Source organism: Rhineura floridana, chromosome 12 (assembly GCF_030035675.1).
Source record: "Rhineura floridana isolate rRhiFlo1 chromosome 12, rRhiFlo1.hap2, whole genome shotgun sequence".
In the NCBI taxonomy this organism is placed as follows: Eukaryota; Metazoa; Chordata; class Lepidosauria; order Squamata; family Rhineuridae; genus Rhineura; species Rhineura floridana.
This window is the reverse complement of record NC_084491.1, coordinates 4,672,909-4,697,340: the sequence shown is the minus strand read 5'-3', so window position 1 is coordinate 4,697,340 and position 24,432 is coordinate 4,672,909. Positions and strand designations below refer to the sequence as shown.

The 24,432-nt window shown below is 46.6% G+C and overlaps 1 protein-coding gene across 3 annotated transcripts in view; it reads left to right on the top strand.

The window, feature by feature from the left end:
* Positions 1–24,432, top strand: part of LOC133368824 (hexokinase-2-like) — a 78,645-nt gene that overhangs the window by 50,600 nt on the left and 3,613 nt on the right. For all 3 annotated transcript variants that reach the window (XM_061593527.1, XM_061593526.1, XM_061593528.1), the window contains exons 6-16: positions 129–228; positions 701–884; positions 1,873–2,028; positions 5,221–5,454; positions 6,863–7,167; positions 8,444–8,592; positions 15,578–15,697; positions 17,727–17,822; positions 18,194–18,293; positions 19,979–20,162; positions 20,593–20,748. In XM_061593527.1, the coding sequence (XP_061449511.1) occupies positions 129–228; positions 701–884; positions 1,873–2,028; positions 5,221–5,454; positions 6,863–7,167; positions 8,444–8,592; positions 15,578–15,697; positions 17,727–17,822; positions 18,194–18,293; positions 19,979–20,162; positions 20,593–20,748 (1,784 nt within the window). The remainder of the gene's footprint in view (positions 1–128; positions 229–700; positions 885–1,872; positions 2,029–5,220; positions 5,455–6,862; positions 7,168–8,443; positions 8,593–15,577; positions 15,698–17,726; positions 17,823–18,193; positions 18,294–19,978; positions 20,163–20,592; positions 20,749–24,432) is intronic.

Genomic DNA, 24,432 nt, shown 5'->3' with positions numbered 1-24,432 from the left:
GTCCCCAGCTGGTTTCTGGAGCTTGATGCTGGAGGGGGAGGGGGGGTACGTGTGGATTAAATGACAAGCACAGGCTGGAAGCATTTTGAGGAACCAACAGTGGCCTTTTCCAACTTCCTGCCCTGTAGGACTTTGATATCGATGTTGTTGCTGTGGTGAATGACACCGTTGGAACGATGATGACCTGTGGCTACGATGATCACAACTGTGAAGTTGGACTTATTGTCGGTAAGATGTCTGTGCGTAAGGGGGACAAGCAGGGATTTCATTTTTCCCACCCTTGGAAGGCATCTGAATTCTGTGCACACCACAGACAGATTCAGGTCTGTTTCTTGTGCTCTTGCAGATTGATTTCTCCCATCATCTTGTGCATTGTCTTTTGACCTGCCAAAAATATGTCTTATAAAGTGGGGAAGGCTTTTAGTTTGTCTCTTCTGGTTTCCTTTTGTTACCCAGCACCACGAGCATCATCGAGTGGAAAAGCAACAAATATACTGGGGTGGCCAACGTAGCTCTATCCAGCTTCCAGCAACCAGCATGGCCAATTGTCAGGGATGATAGGAGTTGTTCAGCGACATCTGGAGGGCAGCACGTTAGCTACCCTTGCAATAAGCTGTAGGAGAAGAGTAGGCGACTCCTGGTGCACTTCTTTGGCTCTCCTGGACTTCCACGGATTTTCTCTCTCCTTTTCTCCTCTTAGGTACTGGTTCCAATGCTTGTTACATGGAGGACATGCGCCACATTGACTTAGTGGATGGCGATGAGGGGCGCATGTGCATCAACATGGAGTGGGGAGCCTTTGGAGACGATGGGGCCTTGAATGATATCAGGACCGAGTTTGACCAGGATATTGACATGGGCTCGCTGAACCCGGGAAAGCAACTGTAAGTAGGATGCCTCAGCTGGAATGCAGCCGTGGCGTTATTGTTACTCTTGCATGTGGCTTATCTGTCCGCCCAGTGCAGTGGGTGTGGTTGTGTAGCTCAGAAAGACGCCATTAATGCCTTCTTGGAAGAATCAAAAGCATGCCTGAGAATTTGAGCAATGGAGCTTTGTTTGGCCTGCGCGAAATCCCTTCTTTTCTCATGGGACAACTGTAGCAAGGTTCTTCCCTTAAGTGCCACTGGCGACAAGACTCCTCCAGACTTGTTAAGTGCAGATTGGCGGCGCTTTGCACCTGACTCTGCAGAACCCCCGGACTCTGCATGAGCAGGTCGTTGGTCATATAAGTACAGTAATAAATAAACAAATAAATATTCGCCCGTGTGGACAGAGGAGAGAAACACTTTTTGGCCTCTGAACTTAAAATCTGAATTTGATCTTTGCAATCCACTGGCTGAATATGCTTCAGCTTTCTGTAATTAGCCCAGCTGAAGCAACCTTCCCCAACCAGTGCCCTCCAGATGTTGTTGGACTCCGGTGTCCACTCACCCCAGCATTATACGGCCATGCTGCGTGTGGCTGATGGGAGTTGGGAGTCCAAAACATCTGAAGACTGAGCTTAAAGCAAATGGTATCGCCTCCTGTCTGCGTTGCAGGCGCAACTTGCAGAGAATGTGCTTGCTAGCGTAAGAAGGCATGATGTTTAAGTGGTGCACACCGAGAAGCTCATAAGTGCAGTGGGTCACATGACTGTTGGGGTGAAAAGCACTGAGCAAGTGCACTTCCCTTGACCCAGGATGGATGGAGGGATGCACCCACTTGACGACTTACCCAGTATTGGTTTTCATGGCTCTTTCAGTCACTCTGGAGGGATGCGCTTTTGCCCTGCACTCTTTAGGTTTTTGGACCTTCAGTTTCCCCCCACCCTTCCGCTTGCTGCACTGCTGCCCAATTCACCCTCTCCTTCTCTTGCCTTGGGTTGCGTTGCAGGTTTGAGAAAATGATCAGCGGCATGTACATGGGCGAACTGGTCAGGCTCATCCTGGTGAAGATGGCCAAGGAAAAGCTTCTCTTCAGTGGAAGGCTCACCTCAGACTTGTTGACGACGGGACACTTTGAGACCAGAGATGTGTCTGCCATTGAAAAGTGAGTGAATGGGGTGGGGCCAGGAAGTGCCTGGGCCAGCCTTTGTAAAGGACCACTCACACATAAGCTCCTGCTGGGAGGAAGGGCAGGATATAAAACAAACCAGCCAACCAACAAACCAGGGACCTCATTTGATTTCTCAACACTCGGTGGCTTGCAGTTATGTGAATGGGCTTCATTGCAGAGTATTGTGTTATGAGCTACTATGTGATGATGCTGGCTTGTTCTACGCAAATAGCAGAATGTGGTGATTAAAATGGACTGCAGCATGGCAGACTGCAAATGGGTGATCACAGTTTTGAATGTCCCCCCCCCACATAATTTGAAAAAGAAATCCTTGCATGTAGCAAGTTAGTCTAGTTTTTTTCCTGCTGCACTAGTTTTCTTCTGGCAGGGAGTCTTTACGTAGGGGGAACATATTTTTTTGAAACTGTGATCCTGCTTGCAGCCTGAAGTGATATAGTCCGCTCTGCCACTTCGTTCTGCTGCGTGTGCTTACTGGGCCATGGAAATTCTGCAGGTGATATTAGATCTGTGATGGCCCGTTCACACAGGCACACCTGTCCTCATTTGGTCCTGGAATCCACAACAGACAAATGTGCAGCTGTGAACTGAGCCTGGCATTAGTGCTCGGGTTCCCAAAAGCACAAGGCAGTCCTCTGTTGGGAGGTGGAAATGGATGCCATAGGGTCATGGAAAGCTGCTTTACCCTGAGATACGATTGGACCATTGAGCCCAACATTGTATTGACAGGTTGTAGTCAAGAGCCTTTCTCAACCTGTCTGGAGATGCCAGGGACCGGATCTGGGATCTTCTCCATGTAAAGCAGATGTGCTGCCACTGAGCTATAGGGCCCTTCCCAATTGGTCTCAGACCCCTCCCAATATGTGTGGAGGTGATGGGGTTCAAGACAGGAATGGAAGGACAGCCCCCTGCCTCCAGTGCCTTCCAGTTTAAGTGCTCCTTGTTTTTTTTTTTTTTTTTTTTTTCAATAATTTTTATTCAGATTTTCATAAAACATACAAGACAAAATCATAAAACATTCAAAGACAAAAAACAAAATCAAAAATAGTTAAACAAAAAGAAAAAAAGAAAAAAAAAAACAAAAATAAAAAATAAAGAGTAAAATATTGACTTCCCATTTGTCAAAGATCAAATCAGTTATAAGTCTATAATATATAACAATCCTGTCTCTTAAGTCATATTATAAAATCACTTTCCTCCAGTAGTTATCTTACTTAATCATCAAATCTCATAAACATTACTTTATTCTTTCCACAAAAAGTCAAAGAGAGGTTTCAATTCTTTAAGAAATATATCTATCAATTTTTTTTTCCAGATAAGCATATCGATTAATCCATCTCATTACTAATTATGATAATCTTATTGTCATAACCATAGTCAAAATAAACATTTCAATTAATCCATCACATCAGAATCTGTTAGGTTCAATAATTTCAGTAGCCATTGTTCTATTATCTCTATTAGTTCCATTTTCCATCTTCCATCTTCAGTAGTCTTGTTAAGTCCAGTAATTTCAATATCCAATCTTCCATTATCAGTATTCCATAATAATCTTGCTGTCAAAGCCATAGTCATATAGTAAGAGTCTGATGGGGATTACCTCTATCCCAAATATTTTCTTGCCATCCATTCTGAATAGGTTGCTGAAATACTGCTGTAAAATCATATCTCTGTTCTTTTTTTCAAAATACACTGGGTCATCTCTTAAAAGTTTTTCCATTGTCACATGGCTGCAGTTAATTCCATAGATTTTCTCTATATTGGGCTCCATCACATCATTCCAGTCCAGAAGATTATCCATGCCATTGATAACTTTATCTCTAGAATCTTCATTCATTTCTTCAGAGATAACATTGAGTTCCAAACAATAGATTTTATTTCTAAAGTCCATAGACTCCAAATCTTGTTCCTGTTCCACGTTGGTTCCAATCTCCGGGATCTCCTCTCTCACAGGGACCCCTATTCCAGTCTCCAGGGTCACCTCTCTCACAGGGACCCCTGTTCCAATCTCCGGGGTCTCCTCTCTCACAGGGACCCCTTCCAGGGTCACCTCTCTCACAGGGACCCTTATATCTTTAATCTCCTGCTTCATTTTACTCAATTCAATTTTCATTATCTCAATCTCATCCATTATTTTCTGAAACATAGTTATTTCCAGATTTTCAGCCACTTTCTTAATTGCCATTTTAAAAGAAAAATATAGGAAAACCACTTCTTATTTCAGCAACAATTGGGTTAATACTCCAAACTTGGTGACATCACAGTATAAACAGAGCAGACAGCCTTATCTCTCCAATAGTTAAGTAAACAAAATGCAGTTCCCAGGATCGAAACAATTAATGGCAATCGTCAAGAAACAGATTCGTCAAAATAAAATAGACCAAAAAGAGAGTAGTCTCAAAACAGTATAATATTTTTCAAAATAAAAATCTGGAATAGAAATCCCTCTTCTGTGTGTATCTTTAGAATGCAAATCCAGGACAGCTTTTTGCAACAAAAACAGAGATAAGCTATTAATTAGTGCGTAGCAGAGAGAAGTTATGGCTCCCCAGTGAGATGTCAAAAACTGATCAATCTGGCAAATCTCTTTTAAACAGCAACAATTTAAGTCAAGTAAAAGAAAAATATAGAAAGAAGGGTGCTTGCCTGTTAGTGCGTTCTCTCTTAGAAGATAAGATGAACGTTCGCTTTAACAGATAGAGCTTGCTGTTGAAAATCCGTCCCACCTTCGTCGGCTGGACCTCGTCCCATAAATTAATGAGATCTGGTCGTCCCAACAAAAATAGGCTTTGAGGTTAATCTCTTCGTTTCTCCCTACCCGGGAGAAGTTTAATCAGTCAAAAAAAAAAGAAAAAACTGACTGATATATCTGAATAAGCTTCTTTTGAGGCAGGAGCCCGTCTCAAAAGCAGGCACAGGCTAAGTCACCCTTCCCGGAAGTCCAGTTTAAGTGCTCCTTGTGAACATTGGGGTGACCCCAGTGGGACAGTGCATGGTCCCAGGGCTGCACTACAGGATGCCCCAGACGGTGGCGGGGCAGAGTCCCTTGGGTTTAATGCTGCTGGTTTGGCTGAGCAAGTCCTTCTGCTGCCCTTGGAATCTGGCCTTCTCAGACATGCAGGCACTGCAGCCTCTCACGCCCCTTGGCTTCCCCTTCTGGATTTGCAGGGAGAACGGAGGCCTGCTGAAAGCCCAGGAGATCCTGACCAAGCTGGGCCTGGAGCCGTCCCACGAAGATTGTGTGGCCACCCAGCGTGTCTGCGAGATTGTCTCCACCCGCTCGGCCAACCTCTGTGGCACTGCCCTGGCCGCTGTGCTGCGCCGCATCAAGGAGAACAAGGGAGTAGAGAGGCTGCACTCCACCGTTGGGGTGGATGGGACTGTGTACAAGAAGCACCCTCAGTAAGTGCAGCAAGCAAAGCAGTTGTGAGCCTACTACAGATGTTGTTGGTCTTCCAACACCCATCAGTCCTTGTCAGCATGGCCAGGGGTCAGAGGTGATGGGAGGGATATTTCAGCAGCCTCTGGGGAGTCACAGGATCACCAATCCTGCTAGAATTGATGGATATGTGCAGCTTAAAGTGACAAACAAAAATGTTTTTGGTTTCCGATTTTATAAAAAAGGTGTTCTGGATTTTTGATAGCTTTTTTAAGCTCTTTTAATTTTTTTTTGCATAGTTTTGATATTTGTTTCTATGTTTTTCATGTAGTCTGAGCAAATAATGTTTTAATTGCTTTTAGCCTCCTGCGTCCGAATGCTGTGTAAGTTTAGAAGTTGCATTGAATTATACTGTTTATGTATATGTTTATGTATATAGATACTGTCTATATATTGTGCTTTGTAAATTAATTTGATACTTTTTATTGTACCTTGTGTATTCCATTGTAAACCGCTTTGAGGTCTTTTAGATAGTAAGTGTCTATAAATGGAAATAATAGTAATAATAATTGATTGTGGGCAACTTTGGGTTATTCCAAAGAAAGTACCTTGCCGTGGCATCTTTTTGTGCCCCTTTTGTGCCAGTCCCAGAAAAAGGGCAATGTCAAGTGAAGCTATCCCAGAATGCTGTGCTTTCTAGGGAGACGATTATGGTTGACGGGCGGAGGCTCAGAAGGTATACAGAGGGCTCAGTTATAGGACCATTCTCATTAAATGGTTTGGAGATAGGAATATGTATTTGTGGGAGGAAGAGCATTAAAACCTCTTAGCGATTTGCTGAGCTGAAGTAACAGCTCCTATTATACAGCACTTGTGATGGTGAAGACTTGGATGTTGGTTCCCTAAGATGAAGCAATGGCACAGGAAGTTGTTTGTGAGCATTCCAACTATGGAGGATAAAACTATTGGAATGTTTGCTGTCCAGCTTGCATGGGGAAAACAAACTGTTTCAGTTTGACTGGTATTAAAACTTCATACAGGCTTTAGGGACAGGAGTACTTGGTGGGGGTAGTCGAAGTCCTGGGAAGAGTTTCAGGAAATAGGGATCTCAGAGGCTAGACGAGGAGAGGAAGGCATGAAGAAAAAGGTAGGAGGAAAGGTTGGACTGAACCTGTCCCTTGTCATGTTCTCTTTCAAGGAGTTGATTTTTTAGAGCAAGGGTAGGGAACCTGTGGCCCTCCAAATGAAGGTGGACTCAAACACCCATTGCCCCAACCATTGTCTGCATTGGCTAGGACTGATAGGAGTTGGAGTTCATCAACATCAGTATCTGGAGGGCTCCAGGCTGGCAAAGGCTGCTCTAAAGTGATATCTGGATGTGTTGTGTGCATGTTTTGCAACGGTCCTGTTCTCACATAATGCCTTCTGCAGTTTTGCCCGTCGCCTTCAGAAGATGGTGCGTCGCCTCCTGCCTGATTGTGACATCAGATTCATCCGGTCCGAGGACGGGAGTGGCAAAGGGGCTGCCATGGTCACTGCGGTGGCTTATCGGCTAAAAGCCCAAGCCAAAGCCCGTCAGGACATCTTGGAACCTCTGAGGCTCAGCCATGCGCAGCTGTTGGAGGTGAAGAAGAGGATGAGGGAGGAGATGGAGCGGGGCTTGTCCCAAGAGACCCACAGCGAGGCCACCGTGAAGATGCTGCCCACTTACGTCTGCTCCACTCCAGATGGGACAGGTAGTGTGGGCGCAAGGAGTATCTCTAATTGAAGCTGCTGGTGGGAGTTATAGGGCAGCGTGGTGCCCTCTGAGCACAAACAGCCACAAGACCTTATTCACTAATAAGCAAAAACCTTGCAGTTTAAGAATGTACCTATAGCCAACAGATATTTCTATCAAACTTTAAAAAGCAGGGAAATTGGGCAGCTATAGTGAATGCACCAGGGGAGCAGGAGACCTGACCTCCTCTCTGAGATATTGTACTGCCCTACAGATTGGTCAAAATGCAAACACAATTGGGGTTGGTCTTTCACAGTCCAATCCACTTCCTGTGGCACATCCATTTTCTCTGGGTCACCTGAGACTGAGACTGTTGAAACTGGAGAAAGGATTTTGCATGGAGTAGTCAACATGGTGCCGTGCCTAATCACACTTCACTCTGGGAGCTCATCTTTCTTCCATGCTCCACTTGCCTTTCAGGGATCACAAAGGATTCTTCATCCATGTCAGATTACCTAGAATGACTGTTCCCAACCAGGTGCCCTCCAGATGTTTTGGACCACAGCTCCCATCTGCTCCAGCCAGCATGGAGGAGTGTTGCTGGGATGACGAGACCACAGCCATGCTGTTTGGGCCTGATGGGAGGTGTAGTCCAGAAACATCTGAAGGGCATCGGTTGGGGATCTAAGCAATATGGAACAATTAAATCAGGAATGGCCACAATAAGGCTTGTGCAGCAGACCTTCCTAGAACAGTGGTTACCAAACTATGTTGTGCAGAACAGACCTCCTGATAAGATGGTATCTGCAGGAGGCCCTCACCTGCAGAGAGCAGTGGTCGACTGGGTATATACGGGATAAGACTGTCTTTCAGGTGTCCTGGTCCCAAGCTGTATAGGGCTTTGTACACCAAAACTAGAACCTTGAACTTGGCCCGGTAGCAAATGTTGTGTGACTTGTAAATGTGTTTTCACCAACATGACATGGGCCACCTGAATGAAGCACATGAGCCCTTGACCTAGAAGATTCTGACCACGGTTCAGATTTGCCTGCCTCTCATTCTGCCAGCCTCCCTGGCCCCAAGCATCCACGTGAAGCACTTGTATCAGGCAGTGAGATTCTCTCGTCTTCCAGGTGTTTTTTTTAAATTCTATAACAGACACACAGCCTAGTGAGGCTCTGGTTTCCCTTTTCTTTGGCATTTGCAGAGTCAGAATCTGCTGCTGCTCAGACGTTTCTGGGGATCATCTGGTTGTAGTGATGGTGGTGCTGAAGGCAAATGTGTCTTCGTTTCAGAAAAGGGAGAGTTCCTGGCCTTGGATCTCGGGGGCACAAACTTCCGTGTGCTGCTTGTGCGTATACGAAATGGGATGCGGCGAAGTGTGGAGGTGCACAACAAGATCTACTCGATCCCCCAGGAGGCCATGCAGGGGCCAGGAGACGAAGTGAGTGACTGAGAGAGAGGGCTTGATTTACCTCCTATTACCAAGGGCTCCTTAATAGTGGAGTGGCTTTCGGTTGTCCTGCTGGTTCCTCTGTTGGTTGACTGTGTGCATGTATGTGGCGAGTGTTTGTGGGATGTTTGGTGTATGTAGTGAGTGTGTGTGGATGTTTTAATATGTGCCTGGGAGAGAGGAATTATATTCAGGAGGGAGGTGCGGGAGCCCCAATAGGCGTAGTGACGGGTAAAGGGAGATATCACGTTGTGTGGAAGACTGGCCAGGTGAGGGGAACGCGGCCCAGATAATTGACGGCTGTCCTGCGTTCCGGTCCTCCACACACCCACAGATATATGGGATGTCCTATCAGCCAGCTCTCTGATCTCCGGATGCTGCTTCTTAATGCCAGATCGGTACATAACAAGACCGCCCTCATCCATGATTTAATTGTGGATGAGGCAGCCGATCTGGCATGCATAACTGAGACCTGGGTGGGAGAGCAGGGAGGTGTTGGTCTATCTCAGCTATGCTCACCTGGATACTCAGTGCAGCATCACGGTAGATCTGAGGGCCGGGGAGGGGGGGTTGCAGTGGTCTATAGGAGTTCCATCCCCCTCTTCAAACATCATGTCCAGGTAACTACGGGCCTTGAGTGTTTGCACCTTGAGTTGGGCCAGAGGGACAGACTAGGAATTCTGTTAGTGTACCGCCCACCCCGCTGCCTAACAGACTCCCTGACTGAGCTGATGGAGGTGGTCTCGGAGGTTTTGTTGAGGTCCCTTAGACTATTGGTCTTGGGTGATGTCAACATTCATGCCGAGGCCATCTTATTCGGGGCAGCTCAGGACTTCATGGTTTCCATGACAACCATGGGGCTGTCCCAACATACCACTGGCCCAGCTCATGTAGCAGGTCACACTCTGGACCTGATTTTTGTTACGGGACATGATGATAGTGGTCTGTGTATAGGGAACCTTACATCAACACATTTGTCATGGACAGATCACTGTTTGTTGAGGTTTAGACTCACAACAACCTTCCCCCTCTGCAAGGGTAGGGGACCTATTAAGATGGTCCGCCCCCGGAGGCTGCTGGATCCGGATGGTTTTTAAAAAGCCCTGGGGAGTTTTCTGGCTGATAAGGCTGGCGCTCACGTCGACACCCTGGCCGATCTGTGGAATGCGGAGATGACCCGGGCAGCTGACGTGATCGCACCTGTGTGCCCTCTCCGTTGTAGAGCTCAGTCAGCTCCATGGTATACTTTAGAGCTGAGAGCGATGAAACAGTGTAGGAGACGGCTTGAGTGCAGATGGAGGCGGACTCCTGACGAATGCAACCTTGCACTGGTGAGTGCTTATAACAAGACGTACTTTGTGGCGGTGCGTGCAGCAAAGAAACAACACATCATTGCCTCTATTCAAGCCTCGATCTTTCGTCCAGTGGAGTTGTTTCAAACTGTCAGAGGACTTCTACACTCTGGCCCTAAGGACGTGATGGAATCTTCTAAAGCTGGATGTGATAAATTTGCGAAGCACTTCCAGAATAAAATCTCTTGCATTCGCCAGGACTTAGACTCCAAACTTATAGCAGTGAAATCAACTGAGGTCTCCGGAGCACAGTCTGATCATATTTTGTTGGATGAGTTTCAATTGGTACAGCTTGAGGATGTTGAGAAGGTCCTTGGACAGGTGCATGCAACCACTTCTGTGCTAGATCCTTGCCCCTCTTGGCTAATAAAAGCTAGCAGGGTTGGCACTGCCGGCTGGGCCAGGGAAGTGATTAATGCCTCACTAGGTGAGGGAGTGGTCCCACAATGCCTTAAGGCGGCGGTAGTGAGACCGCTTCTGAAAAAATCTTCCCTGGACCCAGATAACTTGAATAACTACAGACCGGTAGCAAATGTGCCATTCCTGGGCAAGGTTCTGGAGAGGGTGGTTGCATCCCAGCTCCAGGCTCTCTTGGATGAGACCGATTATCTGGATCCATTTCAATCGGGGTTCAGGCCCGGTTTTGGTACGGAGACAGCCTTGGTCGCCCTGTATGATGACCTGTGTCGAGAGAAAGACAGAGGGAGTGTAACTCTGTTGATTCTCCTTGATCTCTCAGCGGCTTTCGATACCATTGACCATGGTATCCTTCTGGAGAGGGTGGCGGATTTGGGAGTTGGAGGCACTGCTTGGCAGTGGTTCCGCTCCTATCTGACAGATCATCTTCAGAAAGTTGTGCTTGGGGAGCACTACTCGACACCCTGGGCGCTCCAATATGGAGTTCCGCAGGGATCAGTTCTGTCCCCCATGCTCTTTAATATCTATATGAAGCCGCTGGGGACGGTCATCGGGAGTTTTGGAGTGCGTTCTCATCAGTATGCTGATGATATGCAGCTCTACTTCTCCTTCTCATCTTCTTCAGGTGAGGCTGTCAAGGTGCTAAACCGGTGCTTGGCCGCGATAATGGACTGGATGAGAGTGAACAAATTGAAGCTCAATCCAGATAAGACTGAGATGCTGTTAGTAAATGGATCCCCTGACCAGTTGGATGTTCGACCTGTTCTGGATGAGGTTACACTCCCCCTGAAGGAGCAGGTGCGTAGCTTGGGAGTCCTTTTGGACCCGTCCTTGTCACTTGAGGCGCAGGTGGCCTCGGTGGCACGGAGTGCTTTTTACCAACTTAGGCTGGTGGCCCAGCTGCGCCCATATCTGGACAGGGAACATCTTGCTTCAGTTGTCCATGCTCTGGTAACCTCAAGGTTGGACTACTGCAATGCACTATATGTGGGGCTGCCCTTGAAGACAGTTCGGAAACTGCAGCTTGTGCAGAATGCGGCGGCCAGATTAATAACTGGGACCAAGCGGTCGCAACATGTGACACCAATCCTGGCCGGCTTGCACTGGCTGCCTATTCGTTTCCGGGCCCAATTCAAGGTGCTGGTTTTAACCTATAAAGCCTTACACGGCACGGGCCCACAATATCTGGTGGAATGTCTCTCCCGATATGAACCTACCCGGGCACTACACTACGCTCAACATCGAAGGCCCTCCTCCGGGTGCCTACTCAAAAAGACGCCTGGAAGGTGATTATAAGAAAGAGGGCCTTCTCGGTAGCAGCCCCCGAACTATGGAACACCCTTCCTGACGAGGTATGCCTGGTGCCTACTTTATTATCTTTTCGGCGCCAGGTGAAAAACCTTCCTCTTTGCCCAGGCATTTTAAAATCATTTAAAATCATTTTAAATCTTAATATTTGTATCTTGTATTTTGTATTTGATGTTATTTAAGTTGGTTGTGTTTTGTCTGCTCGTCTAATTGTGTTTTTAAGGATTGTTTTAAAACTGAAATGTAATTGTATATCTTATTGTTTGTACACGGCCCAGAGAGCTTGCTATGGGCGGTATAGAAATCGAATTAAATAAATAAATAATAATAAATAATTGAATGGAGGGGGGGAGGTTAACTTCTGAGGGAGTTGGAGAAGCCGTAGTTCGGCAGTAGAGCTCCAGGTTTGCATGCAGAGGGTCCATGGCACCTCAGGATCTTGGGTTGTAGGACTGAGGAATATCCTGGACAGTCAGAGTAGAAGTTGCAGTGTTAAATGGACCCAGCCCAAGGGTCACATTGTCTTGAGTGCAACCTTCTGGTAAATAGTCAATGCCTGTTATAGCTGACCTTCCTTTTGCAATGTCCCTTTTCTTCAGATAGGAAAGGCTTACAGTCCTAAGCTTTTGCATCTGTCTTCACAGTAGAGGATTATAGTCAGATCCCTGAACCTGAACTAACGTTTGCAGGAAGAGAGTTTGAGGAACTGAGGCAGATAGTGGTGATGAGAGATGAATTCCTAGGCTTAATCGACAAGATAAACATTGACAAATGGCCAGGTCTGGATGGCATCCACCCAAAAGTTCTCAAAGAACTCAAATGTGAAATTGCTGATCTTCTAACAAAAATATGTAACTTGATGCTCAGCTCTGCCTCCACACCTGAAGTCTGGAAAGTGGCCTATGTAACCAATATTTAAAAGGGGATCCTGGAAATTACAGGTCAATTAGCTTAATGTCTGTCCCAGGAAAACTGGTAGAAAGTCTTATTAAAAATAAATTAACCAAGCATATAGAAGAACAAGCCTTGCTGAAGAAGAGCCAGCATGGCTTTTGCAAGGGAAAGTCCTGTCTCACTAACCTATTAGAATTCTTTGAGAGTGTCAATAAGCATATAGATGGAAGTGATCCAGTAGACATTGTGTACTTAGACTTTCAAAAAGCTTTCAACAAGCTACTTCGCCAACAACTCCTGAGGAAGCTTAGCAGTCATGGAATAAGAGGAGAGGTTCTCGTGTGGATCAAGAATTGGTTAAGTAGAAGGGAACAAAGAGTAGGAATAAATGGTCAGTTCTGCCAATGGAGGGCTATAGAAAGTGGAGTCCCCCAAGGATCGGTATTGGGACCTGGGCTTTTTAACTTGTTCATATGTGACCTAGAGTTAGGGGTGAGCAGTGAAATGGCCAAGTCTGGTGATAATACTAAATTGTTCAGGATTGTTAAAATGAAAAGAGATTGTGAAGAGCTCCAAAACGATCTCTCCAAACTGAATGAATGGGTGGTAAAATGGCAAATGCAATTCAGTGTACACAAATGTAAAGTTATGCATATTGGAGCAAAATTTCACATATGTGCTCATGGGGTCTGAACTGGCGGTGACTGAACAGGAATGAGACCTTTGGGTCATAGTGGATAGCTCAATGAAGCTGTCGACCCAGTCTGCAGCAGCTGTGAAAAAGGCAAATTCCATGCTAGGGATCATTGGGAAAGGTATTGAAAATAAAACTGCCAATATCATAATGCCGTTGTATAAATCTATGGTGCGGCCACGTTTGGAATACTGTGTATAGTTCTGCTCACCTCACCTCAAAAAGAATATTGTAGAGGTGGAAAAGGTTCAGGAAAGGGCAACCAGAATGATCAAGGGGATGGAGCGACTCCCCTATGAGGAAAGGTTGCAGCATTTGGGGCTTTTTAGTTTAGAGAAAAGGCGGGTCAGAGGCAACATGACAGAAGTGTATAAAATTATGTGGCATGGAGAAAGTGGATAGAGAATCTCCCTCTTAACACTTGAACCCGTGGACATTCAATGAAGCTGAATGTTGGAAGATTCAGGACAGACAAAAGGAACTACTTCTTCATGCACTGCACAGTTAAACTATGGAATTTGCTCCCACAGGAGGCAGTGACGGCCACCAACGTGGATGGCTTGAAAGGAGGGTAGACAAATTTGTGGAGGAGAAGGCTTTCAGTGGCTGCTAGCCACGATGGCTGTACTCTCCCACCATAGTCAGAGGCAGGATGCTTCTGCAAACCAGTTGCTGGAAACTGCAGGAGGGGAGAGCACTCTTGCGCTCAGGTCCTGCTTGCGGGCTTCCCATGGGCATCCGGTTGGCCACTGAGAACAGGATGCCAGACTAGATGGGCCACTGCCCTGACCCAGCAGGCTCTTTGTGTTCTTATTCCATTGACATTTACTGGCTGTATGTACGTATCTTTGTTACGTATCTAGAATTTCAACACAATGACTAGAAGGTTTGAGGAAAGGAGAACCTTTCCAAGTGGCATCCAAAGGGTTAGCTAATACCTTGGTTTACTATGCCAAATGACATTAAGAAGACCCCTGTTTGGGCCTTTAATAAAACCTGCTTGATCTGTCATATGACAGTGGCACCAGTGACCTAGAGAGGTAGTGGGCTCTCTGACACTGGAGGCGTTCGAGAGGCACCTGGATAGCCATCTGTCGGGAATGCTTTGATTTGGATTCCTGCATTGAGCAGGGGGATGGACTCGATGGCCCTATAGGCCCCTTCCAACTCTTCTATGATTCTATGGGTTGATTAAGTTTGGCGCAATAAGACCAAGTCTGTTTGCCAGCGTGGCTGTGGACATTTTGTAGTCCCGATTTATCAAATGAATTGGCCTGTATGAATTCATAGCTAATACCTTGGTTCACTTTGCTTCATAGAGTTTCAAAATAGGACCTGTGTTAGCTCAGGATAGTATGAAATGTGACATAATACAAAAAGAATTCATTCCTGTTATGATACAACATTTGAAGTATGACTGTATGATGGTATCTGTTTAGATTTCCTATCTGCCACCTTCCCAAAGTGCAGGAGAGGGAACAGTGACATTAGTAGTGTTTTATTCTAAGTTAAATTAAAATGTGACGCCCTCACCCACCCAATTAAGCTGGAAAGCTTCATTCAGGCCAGAGGAGGAGAACTTCAGAAAATACCCGTTTCAGGTTTGGTGTCTTTCTGCACGGCTGACCCCAGCGTTTGGGGGCTCCAAGCAGCTGTGCTGCGTGACCTGGGAGGTACATCTCAAGTTCCCTTGTAATTTGCAGAGACTGCTGGGCTGCCGCTGTTGGTTGCTGATAACTGGTGAATTGCCCCACAATGTCCTCTGCCATGTTGCAACGGATGGTACTCCCCTAGGCTGTGTGTGGCTTCACTGAAACTCCTTCCCCTCCACCAACAAAAATATTTTAGTTTGAAAAAAGTGCATGGGTGCCTTGTACAGTGAGCCTCGCACAAAGCCCTTGGGGCAATGGGGTTGCACGAGCCAAATTAACTGTTATATAAAAATATGCTTTGGCCGTCAAAGTGCCATAAGTGCAGTGATGTACATGTACTCTAGTATGGAGACTGGACCTATCCCAGCCTTCGCCAACCTGGTGCCCACCAGAAGTTTGGGACTAAAGGTCCTCAGCCCCAGCCATCCTGTCCTGTTCCCTCTGCTGACCTTTTGCAGCAGCAGCCCCTCTCCTTGTTCAGAAGGCCGCCCTTCTCCCATGATGAATTCAGTGTTGCTTTCCCAGGTGTGAGTTAACTTTGAATGATATTGGTAGTTTGGCCCAGTGTGGAGAGCAGCCTAGTCCTGCTGGCTTTGTGGAGCATGTATCCTGCCGCTAATCCTGTTCAGCCGACTCCATCTAGCTCTTCTGCCTTACAGCTCTTTGATCACATTGTCCACTGCATTGCTGACTTCTTGGAGTACATGGGGATGAAGGGGGTGTCGCTTCCCCTCGGATTCACCTTCTCTTTCCCTTGCCAGCAGATCAGCCTGGATAAGGTAAGCTCAGGCTGGCTTCTTCCTCCACCTGAAATTGTTTTGGAACCCCAAGACCCAAAGGCTTGTGACTGGTCAATAGGAAATGCCACAGTTCTTTGGGAAATGTAGCATCACTGTGCAGCTTTTCAAGCCCTGCGCATGAGAAAGAGCTCACACATTTAGGGTTTTCTTCAGACAACCACCGGCAACGCCCAGTTGTTTGAGGAAGGAGAAGCTATGCCGGGAGATGGACTAAAAGCACAGCCCTCTACATGTAAACACAGTAATTTTCTACTTGCAAGTCACGCATAAACAGGGTTACGTTTAGACCCCCTCTACACCATACATTTAAAGCAGTGTCATACCAGTTTTAAACAGTCATGGCTTCCCCCATAGAATCCTGGGAACTGTAGTTTGTTAAGGGGGCTGAGAGTTGATAGGAGGGTTTCGTTCCCCTTGTGGAGCTAATTATTGCCAGAGTTGACTGGGAAGAGGCATTGATTGTTAAACCACACTGGGGAAAGCCATGACTATTTAAAGTGGTATGGTAGCGCAGATGGGGCCTTAGTGGTGTTTGTAGCACACGGGCCCAGATTGATATACATTTGCCATATTAATTATACCCTGGGATGGCATAAAGGCTTTAGCAAACGGGCCCCCAATGGCTAGTTTTATGAAGACTAGTGGGGTAAGGGAGCAGAATGATTCTAAGTGAAAGCTGTGTCACAACAAATGGCCAGGGCTTTAGGAGGAAGCAGTTCACTGAGTAGAAAGAGCTCAGTGCAAAACTAAAGGATGCTAGCCTGGAACAGTCCACATGACAGCAACAAGAATGATCAGGCAATCATTCACTGCAAACAAAGTCCTGTGAGGAGAGACTGAAAGAACTGGGCCTTGAGAAGAGAAGACTGAGGGGAGATACAATAGCACTCTTCAAATACATGAAAGGGTGTCATACAGAGGAGGGCCGGGATCTCTTCTCGATCGTCCCAGAGTGCAGGGCACGGAATAATGGGCTCAAGTTGCAGGAAGCCAGATTTCGGCTGAACATCATGAAAAACTTAGAGCGGTACAACAATGGAGCCCATGACCTCGGGAGGCCTTCAGGAGGCAACTGGACAACCACTTGGTGGGTGTGCTTTAATTTGGATTCGTGCCCCATCCAACCTTATTATTCTATGATTCTTAGACACATACCTGCACCAATGCAGGGCATAGTAGTAATGAATGTTGATGGCCTGGATCTGCATTCCTCCTTGGGAGAATATCTACCTTTTGATAACCTCCCTGGTCCTCCGGGTCACCTGTGTTTTCAGGCTGTTTTGGTGTTTTGCCTTTGGATATTTGATGTGTCTTTTAAAGCTTTGCTTTATGACTCAGGACTTCCTTTGTTCCTGATACTCTGAGGCATAAATCATGGGGCCGGGCAAATAACAACTGCCCAAACAGAAATTTGTCACGGTCCAGGAGAAAGGTAGCAGAGGGTTGCTTGATTTTATTGCCATGTAATCAATCTGGCATAGCACTTGCCACCTCGTTTTTTTCGCCTCAGATAAAAGGAAAGATAGCCATGTAGGGAAATTAATAACTTTGCTTGATTTGACAAATGGGTTCCTTTAAAAGAAAAAGAAGTGGGTTGGGTTGAACTAGTTACATACACTGCCCAGGGCAAATATTTTGATAGAAATTGCTAGAGCAGCTGCACGGTCTGATGGGAAAGGTCTCATCATGCAGTCTGGGAGTTGTGTCCCAGGTGCCTTGGGCTCCATTCTTAGAAACTGGAATAATCCTATGTGAGCCTTGGTGTCTTCCCCCCTCTCCCCCTCCCTCTCGACTACAACTGCCAGCAACCCCAGCGTGTATGGTGCTGGGGCGCCTGGGTGTTACAGACCAAAATATCATTCAGGTGCCAGGTTGGGGAACGCTAAATCATGGTTTAGATTGATGTGCAAACATGGCCTGTATGACATTACAAAGTTCCTTCTTTCTGTTGTTTAAATTTTGTGTTTGCATCATTTTGTTGTTTCACTCCCCACTCTCTTCTCTTAAGGGGATTCTGTTGAAATGGACCAAAGGTTTCAGTGCTTCTGGGTGTGAAGGTAAAGATGTGGTTGGCTTGCTGAAAGAGGCCATTCACCGGAGAGAGGTGCGTTCCCTGCCAGCCAGGCATTACTAGTTCACTAAAAACTACCTAGGAACAAGGAGAACTTTGCTGGGAAATCTAATCAGAAACAGCTTTATGGGAAAGTTAGCTGGAGGGTGGGTGGGATGCAAAACTCTAATGATATAATTACTTGGTTGTGACCAGAGGATTGAGAGATCTGTGCAAAGGGTCTCATGGCCAACAGAGACTCCACAGTTGGAATGACCTCTGTAGATTGCCATGCGTTTGGTTCTTTGTCTCTTCTTGATCCAGGTTTCATAGCTTGTTTTTGTATTGGTCATTCCCCCCAAATTTGGGAAAGATACTGACTTTCTTTAGTGTCTGAGGTTAGGAATTTGTTTTTCCCTTTCCAGGAGTTTGACCTGGATGTGGTCGCCTTGGTGAATGACACTGTGGGCACTATGATGACTTGTGGGTACGAAGACCCTTCTTGCGAAGTGGGGCTCATTGTTGGTAAGATTTAAAACTTTGTTTCAAATTGTCAGCTTTGTGCATTGCTAGACTTAGGGAAAAATACCCTGTTCCATGCCAAGATATATTTCCCGTTGACAAAATCTTTAAAAAAATTGGTGAACTCGAATTCTGTGTGAGCGAAGCCAAATGAGACACATCTGCTTACTTTTCACAAAGTATTTTGGGAAGGGGTGTGTGTGTGTGGTGGTGTAGTGGAAGGTATGCAAACTGCTGAGGCCTCATCCTGTCACCACTAGAAGTCCTGCACAGTCCTATCTTGGCCTTTGAGATTACATCAAGCATTGTCCATGTGTTTTTGAACTTATCTTCAGAATCATAAGGCTTAGATACTTGTGTTTTTCAAATCATTTTTAAAAAATTAAATTGAAAGTTTTAAGAACCCTGAGTGCCATTCACTCTGCGTAGGTATTGATGATGATAGCCTGTTCTCAAACACCCCTAGTCCTGCCTTCTACTGCTTTCAGAGCCAACAAAAACCCTAGACCTGTTTTCATGTTTCATCTGCAGGCCTGACCATTTTGGGTTTTTTCCAGCTAATGTTTACTCAGAGAAGACCCACTGAAATTAATAGACCTAAGTTAATCACGTGCATTGATTTCAGTGAGTCAGCTCCCACTGCAAGTTCTCTGGCAGGGAGGCCAGGGCATTCCTGTGTTCTGAATGCACAGGGGGCCCTACAGGCAGGCCCCGCTTATACGGCAGGTTCCGTTCCAGACTGCCTCCGTAAAGCGGAAATCGCCGTAAGTGGAACCCATTGATGATAATGGGGCGCGTTGCGCGAAAATGATGTCAAAATGACGCGCGATGGAAAAAACCCGCCATAGAAGCGGAACAAGCGCCTTAATGTGGGGACTTTCCCTAATTGAAAGCCGCCGCATTAGTGAATCACTGTAAAGCGAAGCGCTGTAAAGCGGGGCCCTACTGTAGTCAGAAATATATGTGTGGGGAGGGGGTGTCTGGAAAGGAAAGCTCGCTATAAGCTGCTAAATATATTTTAAAATGTTGTTAAACTTTAATAAAAATGTAATACAAATAAAATGATTCCAGTGTCTTAACATTGATTGGTCAGAGAAGTAGAAGCTGGGAGCACGTTTGTGTCTTGCTGAGGGGCAGGGGAGGAGAGAGATTTGTTTTGTGTGTTAAGCTCCATCCTCCTTTGTCGCCACTGTGCATGCATTGTGCTGAAGAACTGTTCATCAGCTGTAGCCCAGTGGTGTCTCCCGCCCCCAGTTTGCAGGTCTGAGCTGGCCCCCTAAGCAAACTCCCTGCCCCACAAGCTGCTCCCCTCCCCACACCCCAACAATGTTTTGGAGGCAGCAAAAAGTTTTTTTTAAAGTCATCACGGCGGGGGGGGCAGGTGAGCGCTCTGACAAGGACGCAGATCCCCTCCTCCACTGGTCATTTGACGAACGGAGAGGGGTTAGGGTTCCTCTCCTCGGCTGATCTGCATGGATCAACTGGGGCACTGTGGGTGCATGGGCATGCACATGTGTGTGGCCAGAGCCCCTTTTGGTAACGCTTCCTGCCAGCAGGCGGCCCCCAGAGGGTTAACAAAGCTCAGCTGTCCCTGCTGCAGTCTTTTATTCCTGCCCCCCGCCCCGCCCCCCAAGCAGAGCGCAGTCTTCCTTCGGTGCTTTTGGCTGATCCCGTTTGTGAATTCCCAGGGACGGGCACGAATGTCTGCTACATGGAGGAGATGAAGAACATAGAGCTGGTGAAGGGCGGCGAGGGCAGGATGTCCGTTAACATGGAGTGGGGGGCCTTTGGCGACAGTGGCTGCTTGGATGATTTTCGGACGGAGTTTGATGTTGCGGTGGATGAGCATTCTCTCAACCCTGGGAAGCAAACGTGAGTGAAACGTTTTTCCTCCCCTTCTGTGTTTAACACACACAAACCTCCCACGGAGGACGGTTTAATGTTTGCTAATGTGCACGTGGTCCCAGTCAAGTGACCAGAGTTGTACATGCCTGTCAAAATGCTGGAGGCAGGCCTTGGATGTGTGCTGGCCCTTATCCTGAAGGCATCTGGTTGGCCACTGTGAGAACAAGATACTGGACTAGTTGGGCCACTGGCCTGATCCAGCAAGCTCCTCTTACATTCTTGTGAGGGGTATCTCCATGTGGACATCTGCTTTTCCATGTTGATCATGTTTACTGGGCTGGGGCAGTCATTTCTCTGCTGGACTTTCCTTACAGTAAGTAAGTAATAAATTTATTACGGTCAAAGACTAGCATAATTCCTTGCAACAAACAATCCTCCCTCCCCTCTCCTGTCTTAGGTTCGAGAAAATGATCAGCGGCATGTACTTGGGCGAGATCGTCCAGAATATCCTGATCAATTTCACCAAGCGAGGGCTGCTCTTCCGCGGACGCATCTCGGAGAGGCTTAAAAAAAAAGGAATCTTTGAGACAAAGTTTTTGTCTCAGATTGAGAGGTAGGTTGGGGGCTAAACCTGGCAACCCAAAGATCGCTGATGAAAGAATGTTCTGAGCTGTGTCTTAGATGTTTTTAATTGTAATTGTGTTTTGGAATGTTTTTCTTTTTCTTGGTAAATAGTTTTTTTTATGTTTGCTGCCCTGGGCACCTTTGGGAGGAAGGGAGGGATATAAATTCAATAAATATTATTAATAATAAATGTTAGGAAATCCTTCCTAGTGGTAAGTGCTGTTTGACAGTGGAACAGACTGCCATGCAGAGTGGTGGGCTCCTCTTCCCTGGAGGTTGTTTAAGCAAGGGATTGGATGATCTGTCTCTCAGGTATGGTATAGTTGCATCCTGTATCACAGTTACCTGCCTTGAACAGGGGGATGACCTGGCCTGGATGACGTCTCAGACCACTTCCAATTCTAAAATTCAATGCTTCTGTAAACTCTCTATCCAGTGAGTCTCGCAGAAACCTTCCCGTGAAAAAGCCAAAGGGGTGCTTACAGGTGATTCCCAAGTGCTGTACAACCACATTGGCCAAAGAGTATGGGAATGACCAGATCCTCAAGGAGAAGGCAGAAGAGGAAGCATAGTCAAAGACAGAGAAAAGAAATGGTGGCACAGCTGCTCAAAGAGGATGGCAAAATTGACAGCAGATGACAAACAAAAGACAGAAGTGCTCGATTCCTACTTTGGCTCAGTCTCCTCCCAAAAGACGGTCTATGACCTTCCTGGCAAATGTGAAGTTGAAGGGGCAGGATTGCAATTTGAGGTTGATAGACAACTGGTCATGGAATACCTAATCAGTTTGAACAAGTTCAAATCTCCAGGGCCTGGGGAATTGCATCCTAGGGTATTGAAGGAACTGGCTGAAGAACTCTCAGAACTGCTGTCTATTATTTTTGCGAAAACATGGTGGATGGGTGAAGTGCTGGATGACTGGAGGAGGGCTAATGTTGTCCTTGTCTTCAAAAAGGGCAAAACCCTAGGAACTGCAGACCAGTCAGTCTGACATCAGCCCTGGGAAAATTCTGGAGCAGATTATAAAAGTGGTCAATCTGTAAGCACCTTGAACATAATGCAGTGATTATTAGAAGCTGAGAGCCAGTGTGATTAAGGTGTTGGACTACGACCTGGGAGACCAGGGTTCAAATCCCCACATAGCCAGGAAGCTCACTGGGTGACCTTGGGCCAGTCACTGCCTCTCAGCCTCATGAAAACCCTATTTATAGGGTCGCCATAAGTTGGAATCGACTTGAAGGCAGTACATTTACATTTTATTAGAAGCCAGCATGGATTTGTCAAGAACAAATCCTGTCAGACTAATTTTATCTCATTTTTTGATCGGGTAACCTCCCTGATAGACTGTGGGAATGCTGTGGACATAATATATCTCAACATCAACAAAGCTTTTGACAAAGTGCCCCATGATATTCTGATTAGCAAGCTAGCTAAATATGGGCTGGGTGGAACAACTATCAGGTGGATCCACAGTTGGCTACAGAATTGTACTCAAAGAGTACTTATCAAGGGTTCCTTCTCATACTGGGGGAGGTAACAAGCAGGGAGCAGGGCGGCAACAAGGATGATCGGGACTGGAATCAAAGCCCTGTGAGGAACGTCTGAGAGAACTGGGCCTGTTTAGCCTTGGGAAGAGAAGACTGAGGGGAGATAGGATAGCACTCGTCAAGGACTTGAAAGGTTGCCACACAGAGGATGGTCAGGATCTCTCCTTGATCATTCCAGAACGCAGGACACGGAATCATAGGTTCAAGTTACAGGAAGCCAGATTTCAACTGAACATCAGGAAAAATTTCCTATTGGATAATGGGACCAATGACCTAGGGAGGTGGTGGGCTTTCCAACACTGGAGGCGTTCAAGAGGAAGCTGGACAGCCACCTATCAGGGATGCTTTAAGTTGGAGTCCTGCAGTGAGTAGGGTGTTGGACTCGATGGCCTTATAGGCCCCTTCCAGCTCTACTGTTACATGATTCTATGGCTGACACGTTCCTTTTTGGAACTTGCCTGGGCTATTCTAGAGCTGCACAGTGAGGACCACAAGACGTCTGTGCAGCCTGAGAAAAGAACATTTCATTATGTTAATGAATGGCTCTCTGTGTGTTTGATTGCTGCCACCTAGTGGCCAAGGGTAATGTAATACGATGTCATCATGGCATGCAGTCTGTCTCTCCCCACCCACCCTCAACAATTTGGAACAAGGCTGGAAAATGCAAAACATGGTGATTCCATCTCGGTGCCAGACATGACTGGGCCCTTGGGCACTAGCCTGTCCCAGGCCCACAGCGCCCTTCTGCATGTCTCATGCATCAGCCTCTTACAGAAGCCCCTGCTGCCATCTTAGTTGATGGCAGGCATGCATGCGCAGTGCACGCGACATTCACAACAACAGAAGAGGTAGGTGGAGGATGTGTGTGGGGTTATTGAAGTCCGCCTGTCTGTGTTGTGGGGGATGCCTCTGAACTCCTTTTCCTTGATCTGCGACAGGGGAACGGAAGCACTACCACCCTAAGGAGGGGCCCTTCAGGGGCCCTTATCAAGGGCCGTACCTGGCTGCCCTCTGGCACCGGCCCTGATCACATTGCACACTTTGCTTAAGGAATGTTACAGGTAGAACTGGATTGCTGGGCTCAGTGACAGTCTCAGCCAGAATAATGGATGTGCCGGATTTGTGTGATGTATTTCCTTGGAAGCAAATCTCCAGAGACCAGCAAGCTTTGGCTGACAAAAAACTTGTGGTTGCCAAGACCCCTGATTTTTGAGGACTCGGAGGAATGTGGTTAAGTGACTGTCTGTGGCTGGCTTTTTGTTTTATTCGTCATGACAGTGCTGGATTTTAGGGTTGCTTTTGATTTGTGTAATTGCTTTGACATGTTTTAATTTTGCTTTAAATTAGTATTTTGTGTCACCTAGAGACCTACATTATAAAGCGACAAACCTAAATAAATAAACATACAAATAAAGTAATTGCCCCCACTTCTTGACTCTGGAGAGGAAGGCTGGGGCTTATCAGTTTGGCTCTCTGGCTCTGAGGTTTTTGGAGTGCCTCTATTTCACTGTCCAGCAACAAAACAATCCCTGCCCTCCTTCCTCCCTTTTTCAAATAAAGAATTTGGTGTTGTTTTTTTCACAGAGCTTACTGTCAGAGTTCTTTGAAACCAGATGCTTACACAAATCAGGAAATGTTTAGAATTGTGGGGGAGATGGGGACTGTCCTTGCAATTGCATTGGACTTCTGAGGCCTTCCACACACAAAGTGGTGGGCGACTGCAGGGGTGATTCCCTCCCCCCCTCAGCTCTAGCACTGGAAAAAAAGTTGGGAGTCCTCATGCCTGCTAGATGGCAGTGACAGTGACAATGGGAGCCTGCAAGTCTCATGAAACTCAGTAGGATTTACTCTTAAGGAGTCTTGCAGAGGATAGCTCCCTTAGCTGGAGCAGCTCAGCCCAGCAAAGTGTTTGGGGCTTTTTGTTGACTGTGCCTTGGTGGGAAATATGCCCTGTTGTGGCCCTTGTGGGGTGCTGTGCTTTCTCCCCACCCCCATACCGACCTCTGTTCAGAGGCTTGTTGACGTTTTGCACTAACCTTGAAATACTCTTCTTGTCCCCACACCTAAATCTATGAGAAACGTGACTTCTGCCTTTCAGACACCTCAGAATATGGAGCTGAAAAATG